This window comes from Magnolia sinica, chromosome 4 (assembly GCF_029962835.1).
Source record: "Magnolia sinica isolate HGM2019 chromosome 4, MsV1, whole genome shotgun sequence".
Taxonomy (NCBI): Eukaryota; Viridiplantae; Streptophyta; class Magnoliopsida; order Magnoliales; family Magnoliaceae; genus Magnolia; species Magnolia sinica.
The window spans coordinates 17,540,776-17,557,773 of record NC_080576.1 but is presented as its reverse complement, the minus strand read 5'-3'; the positions used below and the strand labels follow the sequence as shown (position 1 = coordinate 17,557,773).

General features: G+C 39.3%; 1 protein-coding gene across 2 annotated transcripts; it reads right to left on the bottom strand.

Moving 5' to 3' along the window:
- Positions 1 to 90: 90 nt before the first annotated feature.
- Positions 91 to 15,213, bottom strand: LOC131242630 (chaperone protein dnaJ 10). Of its 2 annotated transcripts, XM_058241388.1 has the most exons (10): positions 14,897 to 15,211; positions 12,795 to 12,854; positions 12,274 to 12,356; positions 11,728 to 11,881; positions 8,550 to 8,679; positions 7,218 to 7,376; positions 6,948 to 7,126; positions 5,442 to 5,522; positions 923 to 1,063; positions 91 to 382 (listed from the first exon to the last, which is right to left on the bottom strand). In XM_058241388.1, exons 1-10 carry the CDS (start codon positions 14,981 to 14,983, stop codon positions 305 to 307), a joined length of 1,152 nt encoding a protein of 383 aa, XP_058097371.1. In that variant the 5' UTR covers positions 14,984 to 15,211; the 3' UTR covers positions 91 to 304. The 2 variants fall into 2 exon arrangements, with proteins under 2 accessions (XP_058097371.1, XP_058097372.1); XM_058241389.1 differs by lacking the exon at positions 91 to 382 and having other exon boundaries at positions 927 to 2,086; positions 14,897 to 15,213.
- Between the last annotated feature and the right edge of the window lie 1,785 nt (positions 15,214 to 16,998).

Sequence of the window (16,998 nt, the reverse complement as noted above, 5' to 3'; positions counted from 1 at the left end):
GTGGTAATGTGGTTGGCTGGATATTCCATGCGTTAAGAGTAAGGTGCAGGAAGTATCATAAGTAATCAGCTGTGCTTGCAGATGCATAGATGATGCAAAATGAATTAGTTATGCCATTGATGGTTCCTTGAAAATACAAAAGATGAGGAAGCAATTCCTGAAACTGCTTTAAACAAAAGGAGGATGAGAAGCGCTTTAAGAACTCATCATCTCCAAAGCACAGAAAACCCATTGCTTAGCTAATCTCTGCACGAGCTTTGATCTTATTCCACAGCCTGGACAAAGGCGCTTCTTGCCCTTCATTTCACTTTTTGTATACAATCTCCTCATCGTCCACATCGTATGCTGGATTGCAAAGGCATCTGAATAGTCTTCCAATACCCTGCAATGGGACAAACGCACAAGCTCATCATTAGTTAAATGGCAGGGGGAGTTGACTTGGCATATGGCTAGCAGTGAGGATAAAATCTCAGACTCCTATCCTCACAACTGCCAATTTGGAATGTGCTAGCAAAATCCTGGTCATTCATTTGGTGGGATCTGCCATACATGTCCTGAGGTGCAAGGCTCACCATCAGGTAGATTGCTCTATGAAGAAGTGGACAGTGCACATCAATCCACATCCAGTTTAGATGTTGGCCTGCATTACAACTGGACCGGTCTAATTTCTAGGCAATTGCAAGTCATCAAGTTCGTCCTGATGGATGGTTTCGAACTTGCTCAAGAGTGCCGTAAGGAGTAGGATTCAGAAACATAATCATGTGAGTAGCCGCAGTGGAAAAAAGAAAAATCAAACTAAGGGGTCTGAAAACTAGGTGAAGAGTACAGCATGTTCTTGTTAACAAGCTTCTGTCTAGCAGAAACTAAGAAAATTGACTTGAAGAGATCATGTAAGACGGCTTTGAAGAATGTCTTAGCATGCCTGAGTGATTTGAGGGGTTCGATATGAAAGTGTTCTTGGTGAATCCTCAACAGAACTGGAATCAGAACTGCTTCCAGCTTCAGTAACATCTGAGATGTTTTGTCTCTTTGACGTTCCACCATGTCGTAGTTGCTTTTCCCTCTGCAGAGAAGTTATATAAGAATTATAGGATGTTAGTTCAATGGATACAGAATATTAGAAGCCAAACACCTCACCCCACTTCATGGAAGAAAAGGATTCCAGTTAACATTAAAAAAAAAAAAAGCCATAAAAGAATGCCATAGACTATTGATAATTGAACATTATAAAAGCATTCTAAGCGCCTGTTTGGATGTACCACAAAAGGAGGGACTATGGGACACAGGTTTCACTTCTCCAATTTGGGTTAGGGGGGCTGGGCTCTATTGTCCCATTGCTCAAATGTGAATGTGGGACGTACAACTGTCCTATGTATCACTTCTATCTTCCAAAAGACAACAGAACAAAAGCCTATAGGTCTCATCCACCCTTCTGGAAGACCCAAACAAGCTCAAAACCAAATATGAAGTGAATGGTCTCTCTCCAATACAGAGACCTGGTTCATCTTTCACTACACGTGGACTTTCACTCATTTGTTGCAACATGGAAGGGGTTAAAGTCCTATCGCCCTTATTGAAGGAAACTGTTCATCAGCAAAAGCTCAACTAAGTGGGAAATTAAAATATGATATCACATTGATACTAAAGAGCTATAGCTAAGCCCACATGTACCTCCCATGTGGCCAGACATGCATATATAGAATGTCGATGGCACATCCAATCCATGTACAAGGGGTGTGCAATGTGTATTAACTGGCTCAAAAATCAGGATGGTCTGCTTATCAAGAGGTCACAAATATATGTTGAATGTGGACCTGGTAATTTCTCATAAACCAACCGTGGTTTTTATACCTTCTTGGCCAACCTAATGAGTTGACCGGGCTGATTTTAATGCAATGTCATCAAAATGGTGGGGTCCACTTGATGCAAAGCTCTGATGTCTCAAGAAAATGACTGGTCGGAACATGGCCACGTGAGGAAGTGCATGTAAGCTTTGCAGAGCTCAAGTATACACATCCATGTAGATCTGATTTGTAGCTTTCCCAGACTGGAGGTTCTTCTATCAATGGTCCCTCTTCTGTACATCCTGCACATGAAGCAAGAGAAATGGTGAACCAGCTATGTATTTCAGAAGATGGACCTGAGATCCATATGCTTCTTTTCCCTTCACTAACTTCCTGGGTCGTATCTTCATCAGTTTCTGTGTTATTTCATTTCTCAGTATTTCTCTTTTCATAAATTCACTATCCCTGATTGCCTCAAGTGTACTAGTTATTGTTTAGAAAAGAGATGCCCTTTGGAACATAGGCATAATGAACTCTTTAAGGTACCAAATCAACCTTGAGCTACATACCGTGCTTAAATTGATGTGAGAATCTGCTAATTTATCTGAAGTTACCAAGTAGATGTGAAATCTTGACCGATTCATAAATGACTTGGAGGGGAAAACAGAAAAGGAGAAATGTGAATAACTTTCAAATTCTCTCATCTATAAAAGGAACCTTGTTGGCCTATCCATGTAGGCCAAAAAACAAATATTCCATGGTATTAAAAAACCTTCATGTATTGGCCATATAGGCAGATACGTAATGAACAAAGGGGCAGTATCAGCTCATACAGGGCATATACAGGTCAATACACCTTGTATCGGCATCATTACAAGCCAATATGGCCATAAAGAGCTCACTTTGAACATTTTTATTTCTCAAAATTCTCTCGTTTTCCCACTTTTTTTCAATCATGATTGATGAAGGAAACTTTGAAACTAACTTTAAATTAGATCTAGGCCTATTTTGAGGATCAAGATTCAAAACACAAGATTTGAGTACGATTTGATGAAAAGAACCGAAGTGGACCATTTTGAGAAATATGGGAAGAAATTGAAGCATCATTTTATTCATTTTCCATCTTCTTTTTGTTGTATTTAAGTAATGGGCCCTAATCCACCAAACTATGCTTGATTTGTGTTCAATAGGGCCTATTGGTCAGCTTTCAGCAGGTCACACATTGCTGATGCTGCCTGAGAACAATATTCTTACAAAAGAATAGCCTATTACATCATCAAATACATGTCTAGAACAAAATAAAATAAAATAAAAATAAAACACATTTGGGATCCTCACATCTTTAGAACTTTCCCAATATTTTTTGAGATTATTATTATTATTATTATTATTTTAAAAGGCCATTACAGGGCCATATTGTATCGGCCAATGCTGGTCGATATCGTTACATAATACCTTAAAATATTTGAGACACAATGCTGACAATGTTGGAGATGCCAAGTGTAAGAATTGTGTTTGCCATCGCCATCCAACAAAAGCCAGCCACCGAGGAGGGAATATTTACCCATGCATGAGCACAAGGAGGGGCTATCTTGCTAGATTTAGTAACAGATGATCATGAGATGATGGCCTTGAAGACAAGTTCCCCAAAGAGGATCATTTAAAATTAGCCTATCATCTTTCCTAGGTAATGCACACTCTAATCAAGAGCTCAAGGATATTCCCAAATCAACAAATTTCTTGTCCTTCAAATTCCTTTGAAATATTATATTCCCAAAAAGAGTTAATTTTACGAGCCTTCTTTGACAAATCAATGCTAAAGAGGCGTAGAAAAGAAGACATTAGGACTGGGAGTACTTCACCCACCCAAATATTCTCCCGGAAGGAGATTTTGAAACAGTCACCCACTCTGAAACCAACACCATAGTCTCGTCTCCAATCTTGCAAATGTTCCTCCAAATCGTCGAAGTACACACTTATGCAAGTTATGCCTCCTTCCTCAGGTTCCATTGCTCACCTTTGGCATTGTATTTGTGAAGGATGGTTTGTGTCTTTCTTGCTTTATTTGTACCGTTACAAAGCTTTATGATCAGGCCCCATTATTTATCCCTAATTAAACTAATCTCAAAAGGTAAAGGTAGGGTAAAGCACTATATGCACACTGTGTTCACACACAATCTCCTACAACCACCATAAATATAAAGCCTTTGTTTCATATCCAAATCTCAACTGCCTTTTGCAGAGTAGAGCCCAATTTTGAGTCTTTTACCCATTGAACAAACAAAGGTAATAAAAGGGAGATTGGACAGTGATGATTAAAATAGGGTAATACAACACAAAAGAAAAATGGGAAGATGATTTCCTTGCCTGAGACATCTTGAGCAACAAAAGAAACTAGCAGGCAAGCCATTAAGGAGAATAAAGGAGACTGAAGAGATGCAACACAGTCCGGTGCATCCATCTATCCTTACAATCCATGTGGCTCAACATGTAGAAGTCCCAATCAAAGTGATCAGATGCATTTTCCATCAAGACCCTGAGAACAGATGATTTTGCCTTTAAGTTGATATATTTGTTGGCAATCAGAGCACCATCGACGATTTGTTACTCTTGCACAAATGCATCTTAGGAAAGGGAAATCACCAGTTGGAGAAACGTGCAAAGCAAATTTATGAGGGATTTTGAGATGAGCTTGCAAATGCCTCAGATGAGGCTAATACGTCTGAAATCCCTGATTTCGACTGCATCATCTTTTCTGTAACGAGGGTGATGAAAGTAGAGTTGGATCTTTGATCAAGGGTAGCTTGAGCATGGGATTTGAGCATGACTGCCATCACATTTGACTTTAATTGTGCCCCTACATGTCTGAAATAAGACAAGGGTAAAGTCATCCTGGCCAAGTGCCTTATCATCTCCCATCTCAAAGATGAGAAACTCATTAGTCTCTTCCTCGTCAAGGTCGCATTCCAACCAATTGGCCACATCTTTGGGGATGCACTCGAAGCTGAGTTTATCAAGTCTGAGTTTGATACATTGCTATTTCAAACTGGGAATCTAACAAATATTGACTACATCCTTAATATCTTCCAGTTCCTTGAGAATGGTATCGTTCCTTCCTTACGTTCTAATCTCATTTCCTCCTCTTCTGGCATTGGCAATCCAATGGAAAAACCCCATGTTTGTCCTGTGCTAAGCCAAAGGGTCCTTGTGTTTTGCCTCCACAATGTTTCTTCAGCTTTTAGAATCTCACAGAACTTTCTTTAATGAATCGCTTCATTCTCCCATTGAAGTTAAAAGGGGCAGATTGTTGCTCTTAATGGAGTCAATTTCACTGAGCTGAGTGATGTGAATTTATAGCATATGTACACATATGGAGACAATGCCCACATATGGAGACAACGCCCTTTATCTTCATTTAATCTAACACAAATTTTGCATCATTGGCTGCTTAAATACTTCCAATATCAATATAAGCACATGGGAAGTGGATAAGATTTTTCATTTGTTGAAGGAGAGATTGACAAAAGTTAATGCAAATGCATCGTGCCTTTTATCACAGTTTGCATGAAATATGAAGTTATGGAAGGAGACATTACTATAGATATGTGAACTTCAAATGATATCAAACAGAAATAGCAACTGGAGCTTATGCTATACCTGAAAAAATTTTCCAAGAATTTTCAGAGCGACTGCACGAGCTTTAAGTTCTTCCTTCTTGACATTGTTTTCTTGCAACACCTAGCAAACAATCCCATACAAGTTAAGAAGACACATGCCAGTGTATTTCGAACAGCCATGAATTTGGTTCAGCACTTGGAAATAAAGAAGAGTTTCTCTTGAGATGAACTATACTTCTCCACATCAGGATGCAAAACAAACCACATGGGGCAACTATCATGAATGATTATTATATCCTGTTTTGATTTTAACTTTACAAGTCATGTATGAATGAAAGTGTCATATAATTGATATACAAATATTGCACAGACAAGCACTACATGGTTAACTAGGGTTTACACAATTCAACAGAAAATACCAGTGAAATTGCATAACACAAATGATGCAGTACAACTAGCCACTTGCTCTAAAAGCTCAATCTGATAGAAAGTAGCGAATCAATCCCTTTATCTCATAGCCCAGGCCCCGCATCGCATGGGTTAGGACATCGGCTGAACCCCCTTGCGGGCCCCACTTCACATGGGTTCCGCTTCATATGGGCCCACCTACCCCGAGTGTGTCCCTGCACCCCACTCAAGTCCGGTGTGAAAATGCCATTGCATTAATCACCCCCAATGAGGAGTCTCAAACACGAGACCTCCCGCTCTGATACCACTTTGATGCATGACAATTAACCACTTGCTCTAAAAGCTTGAACTGATAGAGAGTGGCGAATCAATCCCTTTATCTCATAGCCCAGGCTCCACATCGCATGGGTTAGGACCTCGGCCAACCCCCCACGTGGGCCCCACTTCACATGGGTTCCGCTTCACACGGGCCACCCACCCCGAGTGTGTCCCTACATCCCACATGCTATCCCACTCGAGCCTGGTGTGAAAATGCCCCTGCATTAACAAATCTTGATAGTGGAACAAGAAATTTTTAGAATGAAAAACAAGGCAAATATTTTGGAGTTTTAGGTGGTATTAGCTTTTAGAAGTTTTTATGATAGGGCCACTTCAAGTGGGCAGAAAGAACTTGACCATTGCTTACTTTTGAGGACCGACACAATTAACGGAATAGTATGGTTGGTTTCTTTTGTTTTCTACCCTCTACTAAGGGTGTTTTCCTAAGTGACTGCATTTTGCAGTGAATAGGATGCACTCGTCTAAATCTCAAGTGATATGACTGGATCTTACAGTTCTTATCCACTCACAAATTGGGATGGAAAAAGCGGGAAAATTGCAATACAACTTTGCTTTTTATTTTCTGTTCCACCCCGGACAAGTGACTTGGTTGACCAGTTCCATTGAAGTTGCAGAACTGGTCCCAACCTGGGGTTATGTCCAAACAAGTCCCAACTTAATCTTGATTAGCTAATTGAAAATTTGTGAAGGTAAAATATGCATATATATTCTACTGAAGCATCTGCTGCATAATTTCATACTAGCATAAACTTCAACACCATAATTTTGCAAGTTAGAGTCATCGAGCTTTAGAACTTACCATTTCACACACATGTAGAAGGGTCACTTCAATGTCAACCACATTCAGTTTCCATAATGAGCTCATCATCACATCTTTGTTTAACCGTATGTGTGACTCAATATCATTTTCAGGAGCACTGCCATCTGTTTTAAATTGCCGGCGCATGTCTTCTTGCAGTTGCAATAACTGGAAAGCACCTGAATCAGTTTCCATAGAAAAATTAGATAAATCATTGCAGAGCAGAGGCTTCCAATACTAAAACAGCAACATGGATCACATCCTAGATACCTTTTGCTGCTGTGATTTGTGATTTCCAGAAATGCCCCTTGTTCCGTACCCATTCAGCCAAAAATGGCACCCCCAGATAAGCTATTTTCTTCCCTAGTTCTTTTGCACCCTGTCTTGAATATATGTAACCAATTGTGTGTAGAATATCTACTCCAAAAGCTGTATTCGCGTCATAGAAAAAGAGAAATCCATTAACATAATTTTAATAATTTAAGGCTCATGACCATAGCTGATTTACGTTTTAGCCATCACATCATTGACATAAAATGTATCATATATGAGATAAAGAGTTCTGCTAATATCATGTGCTTGTGCTGAAAAGGTGCCTTGTGCCCCTTGAATCTTTGATTGGCTCAAATAGGCAGCATAACCCAAGCATCCGACTATGTCACCTTTTTCTACTCAGTTGGCCACCTATGTTAATCAACCAAAGGGCATGTTGACACTTTTTTCCTATACACACTCATTATTAGCACTCATCATCACATAGGATGACAACTATGGCATCGTAGAAAATGTAGCTAAACTCCAGCTTAGCCAGAACAGGAATTCCAGTAAAATTGCACGATGGCAAAAATTAGACCTAACTAGATGGTATTTAACAAAATAGAATACAGTCATTTCCAAATTTGTAAAATGCTATGAAGAACTCTGCAAGCCAGAATCCTGTACCATGATAGTTTGACAAGTTTTCAAGATAAATGCCGATTATTCTCCCAATATCACGGTAAAATATGATTGGAGTTGTTAGTGTTGATTGTTACAGATGATATAAAAAAATACAGATAAGTGGAATTTCTGTTATAAAATACTAAATTACTTATATCAGTCATTTAATAGGGGTACTTCACTACGACTACGGTAATCAAATCAATGTAGTACCTCACATACATGTTCCTTAGCATTGAAGAATTTGGGGTCCCTACAAATGGTATCGAAGCCCTGGGCCAACACTCCTGATACTCAGTATGTTTGGTAGAAGAACAGCAGGCAATTGCTTTCTTTTTTCAAGCTGTCCATATTAATTTGGTTTTATTCCTCCTCTTCTCTTTTATTTCTGGATCTCCAGCACACCCACACATTAACTGTACTTCTGATCAATACATGGGAATGTCACAGCACGAGACATCACTCGCATAGTCACATGTTATAAGAATATTCAATTTCCATTATAAACTTCCGGAATTTCAAATCTGACATAATATTTAACAACGTATAGTATAAAGAATCACTGGAATGTGAGTACACCTGATTGATAACCTTTATCAATTGTGCTAATTTCAACAAAAGAAAACAAGAAAAGAAAAATAGTTGGTGGGAAATTTATTTAACCTGCATTGGCAAGTCGTTTCGCTTCAGATTCAGCATGATACAAGAAGCCCTCTTTGTCACCTTGAACATATTGATTAAGAAAATCCTTCAGTGTCCTGGCAAGCTTTTCTTCTCTTTCCTTCTGGACAGCCTTTATTGCAATAATTGGCACAACAAGGATGAAAACAAAAGCTTAGCCTAAAATTCACCTTATGAAATGATATAAAGCGCAATGATTTTAATGAAATGGAGAAGCTTTAAATTAATAGTACCCTATTATACAATATACTCTTAGAATGAGCAGATACCAAAACAATATAAAATGCATTTTAAAGGAATCAAGCTTCCAATACTTTATAGTAAGCATTCTTAAGGAAATTCAAGGATCTCATTTGAAAGTTGCTAATGCAATAAGACAGCGTGACCATCTGATTGAGGCCCATATATGGTCAATCATGTGATCGGGTCCATATGATTGTAAATTATGCCTAGAACAGTTCCGTCAGGCCTATCCAACTATTCAATTGAATATCTGGACCATCCGACTGTCCAGCACAAATCAAGGGTTTTACTCGATCAACCATCTGGATAAGATTGAAAGTCCTGATGGTTATTTTGGACAACATCAATGATCTGGTAGGATTGTGGGACCCATAGATCCAGTAGGACAGCCATGATGGATGGCATTTGGACTTTGGAGCCACTAGTCCAACCATACCCCTTTACATGACCTTTATACAAAACCATGGAGCCCTCTTGTGGACTTCGTACAACCTGTACCTACAAACTATACAATTGTATACAGGTGTTGGTCTTTAGCAATTTATAAAGTAGTTTCCTATTTGGGTTATGTTTCCCTTCTCTTGTAGCAAGTGTTATTAGAAACAATATGTGCCCCAATTGGGTTAGAGAGTTGGACTTTCTATAGAAAATGCTTTCTAGAAGCTTCTTAGATGGTTTTGTAGCAAGAGGTCATAATTGAGACAATGAATGAATGCTCAATTATTGATAAACATTGTTCGTCCCCCATTATGGCCATACCCTGCAACGACCAATCAGAGGGGAGTAGGTGTGATTTGTACGGACGCACATGGCACAACTAGAGATCTGCAGATATGTAGGGAGATCTCTTGATGAGTGGAGCCAGGACGTATCAGGCAATGCCGTGTATCACTGAAGCGGCCGAGCCTAATTGATCACATGACAGGTGGCGCAATAGGAAGCAAATGAAACAAAACGTGTAAAGCATCTAGAAGCCAAGTAATGTAGAGTGGGTATGGTAACCGTCAGAACATGGGAAAGATCCAGAACGGCTGGATCAAAGCTATAAATAGAAAATGAATTCAATAGGAAAAATCATCTCACACCAACCCAAGCAAACCAAATCTATCTTTCAAATTTTCTTGTCAATTTACATTTCCTAGTGCAATTTGTTACTTTCCTTATCAAGCAAATTTACGTTTCTAGCGCAATCTTTACTTTCCAAGTATGCTAATTTACATTACTTAGAGTAAACCATAGTAGTAATTCCATAGCGTGTAATCTTAGCTGTAATTCGAGTCTACGCTCGCACGCTAGGCTCAGTTCATCAAATAGAAAGGTGTTCTTCAGCTGCTCCTCGCAACCGACTATAAGAATTTCTTTCTCTTTCGATTTGATTTGTATTGAAAAGTCATTTCGTACGGAAGGCAAAGGAGTAACCCATCATCAGAGCACCCTCTAAATATCTCTTGATTTAATTTACATATCAAGCAAGTGGCCAAATAGGAGACCGATCTCTCCAAATCTCGGTCATACACTATGTATTTGCCTACCTTGGCACTCAGGGTCATTGCTGTTTGGTTTGAATTGGAACCGCAATTCCAATTCTGGCACACCCGCATACCCAGTGCAGGAAACAACGCGCAAACAAATATATATTGTTAGTTTCCCGCGATGGAACTCTCTCTTTCTCTCCTCCAAATAATCTAGTGGTGTGATGCTCCATAAGATTTTCTTTGTGGTGTGATTCCACATATTTATCAATCTTCCTTTTATTTTATTTTATGCTGCAAGTGAAGTCATCTGTTTTGTGGAATAACCTTAGAGGATTTAATCATCAAATTGATATGCGTATTCTTCTAATTGATTCTTTCAAGTATTGTTACATCATTTACTCACTGTTGGTAAATGGAAATTGAAATATACTGAGGAAATATATGGTTGGTTAATCTGCAGGTAATCTCAGAGTTCAGTTGGCTGTAGATTCTGATGAGAATGAGCATCTCTCTCAGATGCTGTTGTTTCTCTTATCGCACCATCAGTTTTGAGTAGCATTGGTTTCCTGCAATTCTTGGATCTGTTGGGGCTATTAACTTCAATTGCCCATCAATTTTCTACATGATTCAAGTGGCAGGTTTATATGTCATAGTTTTGAAAAATATATATGTAAGGTTTTAAGACTTGTGTTAGTGCCAAACCGCCAACTTGGATGAGCCATATAAATCCTTTGGAGCGTTTCCATGTGTAAGCATGATTCTTAGATCTTTTGGCAAAGCAACATTTTAAGAATTTGTACCGCTGCCAACTCATCCAAGTTGTGTTAAGCCATTTCATATTTTGGAGAATAAAATAGATAGAATATGAAAGTAGGGAAAAATATCATATTTTGAGATATCAACCCTATAATGGTCCATCTGCACATCCAATTCAGCTATAAAGACTTCGTATTGGACAATTCAGCGAGTTTGATTATGCTGAATCATGATGGTTGCCTGCAGCACAGCGACTCACAGTAATCACTGATACAGAGTCAGGTTGACAGAGTTGTTTCCTATAGATCTTGTCTTTGAACCACATGTGCACTCATGATAAAAGAAATGTTTAAGAAGTATATAAAGAAATAACTTAATCATCAACTTGGCAGATTGCAACTGCGATACATATTCCTACCTGAAACATTTTTGAAGAGATTAACGTTATTCGTAGAAAAGTGAAATTGCTAGGGAAATTAACAAATTTCCCTTCACTAGCAGCTCCTTGAATGCTGAAGTTAATCAGCAGAGAAGCTATTTTGTTCTACAGGCTCAATGGGTCATGTTGATTCTGAATTTATTGGTTTTTTGTGTAGATATTATACAAATCAAAGCACACTACAAGAGCCAAAAGTTTTTTTTTTTTTTTTTTAAATAAAATTGGATGGAATGTGTTATGTACTTGCCTTCAACCTATCATGTAGTGTCTCAGGATTCTCAATGTCACAAGCTAATTCAGAAGAAGCCATTGATGCCACAGCAAGATGTCCTATATAATCCTCGAACAGTTCACTTCCAAAAAGAAGGGCAAAGACAGTAGTGGCGTCTAGCATGGTCTCCCTGCAAAGTATAGATATTTAGCTATTAGAAACAAAAGACATTCTTGTAAAAATGAAAATAAAAATCAACATATAAATTTTTTATCACAAGGACGATATTTGATAGACAACATGTATTTAAGCTGCAGATGAAGAGAAGAATTCATTTTGCTGATATAGTGACCATTCCAGTTACATGTCCATGCACCCACTGCAGCTGCTACTAACCATCTTCCAGTTCAACAGTTTAACACAAACTAATGCAATGTTCAATAGCTCAACTTAGGAGTTAGGACCCATTTCTTATTAAAAGAAATACTGCAATGGAGAACCTTATCTAAAAGAAATCCTGCAATGGAGAAAATTACGACAGACTGATGCAATGTGCTTAATATGTTGCTGTTCACTGCTTACCTAGAGATGCAATACTTTCCATTCCCATCATATGCCTGCCTTTGCACCGGGTCACTTAAAACCTGATAAGCTTCTCCTAATACCTGGTAAAGCAGTTCAGGTTTAATCATTCAAGAGTCAGGAGCACCCAATAGCGATCCAACTACATCACAAATATGACATAAAAAATGGCCTCTTCAAATGTGTTGAAATAAAAAGAGACCTTTCAAACAAATTTCAATTTTTAAATAATTTACGAGTCCAGATCCAATACAAAGGCTTATACTTTAAAGCTTAAGCTTAACACACAATGTGCATCTAAGTACATTTAAGTGCATCTACATAAATTACACTTGGATGGACTTAGATGTTCTTACAAACTGAATATAGGTGCACTTAAATGCACTTGAATGTACTAACACACACTTAGACACACATTGTACATTAAGCTTAACATATAAGGCTTTACATTGGATCCGGCCTCATAATTTAAATAAGCCGGTCATTCCACCATTTGCACATACAAAGAAAACTAGACTTGCCTGAAATCTTTCAGCAGCTTGAGGATCATTTGGATTTTTGTCAGGATGCACCTGCCTTGCCTGTGGAATTATGAAGCAAGTTTCTGGTGAGATCTCTTATTGTCATTTAGTCGAACATGTTAAAACCATTACACCAATTGAAACTGAATTCTAGGAACATCATCATCATCAAAGCCTCATCCAACTAATCTGGGTGAGGAGCCCTGGAAATATGTATCGACAAATTCCAAAAGCTCTTGGCTTGGCAATAACTAGATGAAAAGAAGAAAATTAAAATAAAAGAACAAAAGAAAGGAATACTACGTGACGTGGAAGCTCAAGAAACACTGAGTGATAAACAATCAAACTCTCAAAGTGTAGACACCCCACCCAGGCTAGCAACTTGATGAAGCATGGATGGTCCTTAAGATCTATTACCCTAGCCCTAACTTAACCTAAACCCTCAAGCCTCAACCATTCCCAAGCCTTAGCCATTCCCAAGCCATAGCCTAAACCTAAGCCTTAAAGCCACTTCTTGGAGCCAAATAAACCATCTGACCAGATTTCGAAACAAAGCAATTGGGGATGGTAGTTTGACTTCCACCAGTGGTAAGTCAATTACTACTTCCTCTCGAGGGATGTGCCCAGAGCCACAACTGTTTCTCTCTTGGAGAGATAGCTGTAGTGGACCCTCTATTGCCCCGGGAATGATCACTATTTACTATTTTACAAAACCTTTTAACCCATAAGAGAGTGCCATGTAGCACCTCCTCCCCCACCACCAATCAAAAGCCTCCACATCATCTTTTGACCTCCAAGGTCTCACTATTTACAAGAAAGCCATCCAAGGGGGCTATAAATACCCCCCTCCTCTTCTCGTTTCACACACTAAAATCAAGAGGAGAGTGAGAGTGAGAGAGCGAGTAAGTGAGTGAGAGTGAAAGGAGAGCTTGAGCTTCCAAAGCTTCCATCCTTTTCACCCCCCTTAGCCTCCTTTAAACCCTCTCTTAGCCGTCTAGCCCACTTGGGTCAACCCTCTCGTCCAGGTTCACCTAAGACTACAACTTCAAGCCGCTTCGAGTTGCAAGTCAAAGATCGATCCGCCGCCACTTGCATGCATACTTCATCATTCGCATCATCACTTCCCTTCTCAACCCCCTTACTTCTCTAGGTTGCCATTGAATGTATGCTCTATGACTTGCCGGAACTCTAGATCCTGTCACATCATAAACTCGTGATAACCCAGTCCTCTTACATAACATTCTAGCATAATCATATCTCTTCTTAACTTCCTTTCTTTTCTAGACAACCTCTAGACATATGCTCTATGGCTTGCCAAAATTCCGGATCCTATCACATTAGAAATCTTAGGCTGCCTAGTCCTATTTTGGTGCTTCACATCTTATAATTTTATCCACTAAAATCAGTTTACTACACGAAGTAGAGACTGTACACTTGTATGGGCAGGGAGGGTGCCTAACACCTCCCCTCTTTGTAACCGAGTTACCTTACTTGGAAGTCCAGGTCGCAAATCAGGTGTCAACTTAAAGCAAGAGAGTTTCTAGGTTCTATGGCTTTTACAGATTCTGCAGGTTCTAGCAGAGAATTTTGAGCTAATTGGATAGTGGCGACTCCAAGTCTACTATATCATCAATCCAAAACAACCCATACGACTCAAAAACAAACATAGAAGCGTGGATACCGATTTCCAGCATTCACACGGAGCTACCAACATAAGCCCAATTACAAGTCCTAATAAAGTCCAATAAAGAGTTCCCTATTTCTGTCCTTAGTCCCAAAGAAGGGTACTTATTTCACACACAAGAAAGATAGAGATGGAATGCAATCAAAGACAAATCCCAAAACTAACAGCGTGTTTGGATGCATAAGTGAATCGAATTGCAAACATTTTAGTTTAAACAAATTCAATTCAATTCGAAAGCGCATCCAAAGGCACCCTATTAAAAACGAAAGGAAGCCACGTGTGTCAATTCAGTTAGTTCAATCTGATTTCCATTCCTTCAAATCACAAGAAAGCGAGAAGAATCGAATCCATCCAGAAACAAGAATCGAAAAATGAAGAGATCGATGCTGGTGAAGTAGGATTTGTTTCTGCAGAGTACCTTGAGATAGTAAGCTTTGCGAATCTCTTCCTCAGTAGCGGAAGGGCTGACACCGAGAATATCATAGTATTCGGAATCCTTCACCATAATACCGACCCTAGCAGCGCTGGTGGAGATGGCGCGTGGAGAGACGAATGTGGAAAGGAAGGAGAGGAAGAGAGAGAAAAGGTAGTGAAGATGAAGGATGCCATTGGAAGAGAAGCAGCCCCCACAAGAGTTGGAAGTCTGCCTTTCCACTTCCCCATCCCTACATTAAACTATTCTCTCTCTCTCTCTCTCTCTCTCTCTCTCTGCTTTTCTTTTCTATTGCGGGAAACAGAGAGACGGGATTCAAATGGCTTTTAGAGCTGGAAGAGTGCTGTTGCTGTTGCTTTGAAAAACTTTTGATACTCTGGCGGAGTGTGACGGATGATACACACGCACTTAGAAATTACTTTTATTTTTCATATGTTTAATACAATTAATTCAAATTAAACCGTTCCAAAATTGATGTATCCTGAAATAAAAATCTGAATATCGGATGGGTGAACATTTATTGGACGGTTAAAAGTGAAAAATGTCCAACGGTCCTCTTTCAACAAACAAGTGTCTACAAATCGGAGGAAAAGATTCTTCAACCAATCTGATTTTAGGACTGTAACTTATCTAGAGTAATTTATACAATTTTGTTGGTTTAATTTGAGTTTATTTATGCCACGTGTACAATTTCTAAGGGCCTGCATATCGAGTTTCATATGCTGCTGGAGTATCAAATAACTTCCCTTTCTTTTTTTGAAAAGGAGATCGGAGATTTGAGAGGGAGCGTGGTGGGGCTGTTCATGGCCGTCACGCGCATTGGCCGTGTGTTTTCTATAAAAGCTTTGATACTCTGGAAATTGGGACGGATGATGCACAGGCACTTGGAATTAATTAGAAAATGCATACGTGGCACATAGATAATTTAAATTAAACTGTCGAATTTATGGGTCCCAGTTTAGATTTATCATGAACCAAATACTACGCTTACCTGACCCATCTCGCTATCAGATTGGTGCACGGCTTTTAAAGGTTCAAAGTGAAAATATCCAACGGTCATGTCTCAGCAAACGTGTGTCCACGAATCAGACTTTAGGATCGTTCAAACAATCCGATTTGGGACTATGACATATAAGACAGTGGATTCCACAATCTGATCGGTTTGATTTGAGTTGAATTATGCCACATGTCAAGTTTCTAACTGCCTGTGTATCGAGCGACATATATGCCAGATTAGAAATGCTCAAATGCAATCAAGCTGAATGCATTTGTTTCCGCGCTAATTTGTCACACGTGGGAACTATGCACGTGTGAGATTCCAAGCATTTCATTTGGGGTCCCCACCTCACCTAGATGCTTTCTATCGATAATCAGTATGGTAGGGTCATAGGCTGGGCCCTACTTGTGTGATGAATGTACCATTTGTAAATTCTCCCGACCGTCCATTTCTGTCTACAAAGAGAAATGATCCCATCCATGCATCCATTTTTTTTTCTGCCGACGTTTCACATATGCAGAATATCCTATCCGTATAAAAGGTGGGGCACATCATGATGATCACCTGAAAATCAGGCCTATCCACGCATAAAGAGAGACACAACTTAGATATAGACAGCCGATTGTATGATTTAATGCAATGATGTGGGGAAAATGGATGTATTATAACCAGAGCCGCACACGAACCGAGTTAGCTCATTTAGCTTGCTCGATTCGACTCGAAAAAAGCTGGATTTGGCTCGGTTCAAAACCGCTTTTGAGCTGAGTTGAGCTGATTTTTTGAGTTGGAAAATTTTTTGAACTGAGTTCGAGCTTGCCCATCCTGACTCAACTCGAATGAAAACCCAACTTGAACTCGTATCATACTAGTTGGTGACTCGGTTATTTAGATATTGATGTTGCTCAGCAAGTGTTTGATGAAATAACTCAACAAAGTTTCAGCGGGTGGCAAGAAAGGTATGAATATGAAACAAATACCCTCATATCTTGATGTAAGCTGATGCTTCTTTCCATTCCGTGAGAAATTGGTGCCCTCTTCGTATTTGAGAAAATGCATAGAGGCTCGATCTTAGCTTGAGCTGGCCCAAGCT

What these genes read in the sequence shown, in the direction of transcription:
- LOC131242630 (XM_058241388.1), bottom strand. Translation starts at nt 14,983, where the DNA reads ATGGTGAAGGATTCCGAATACTATGATATTCTCGGTGTCAGCCCTTCC. An exon ending in GAAACGACTTGCCAATGCAG is followed by an intron (nt 7,377 to 8,549) that starts GTTAAATAAATT and finishes ACGCGAATACAG; the next exon opens with CTTTTGGAGTAGATATTCTA. An exon ending in TTCTTGGAAAATTTTTTCAG is followed by an intron (nt 1,064 to 5,441) that starts GTATAGCATAAG and finishes ACTTCTCTGCAG; the next exon opens with AGGGAAAAGCAACTACGACA.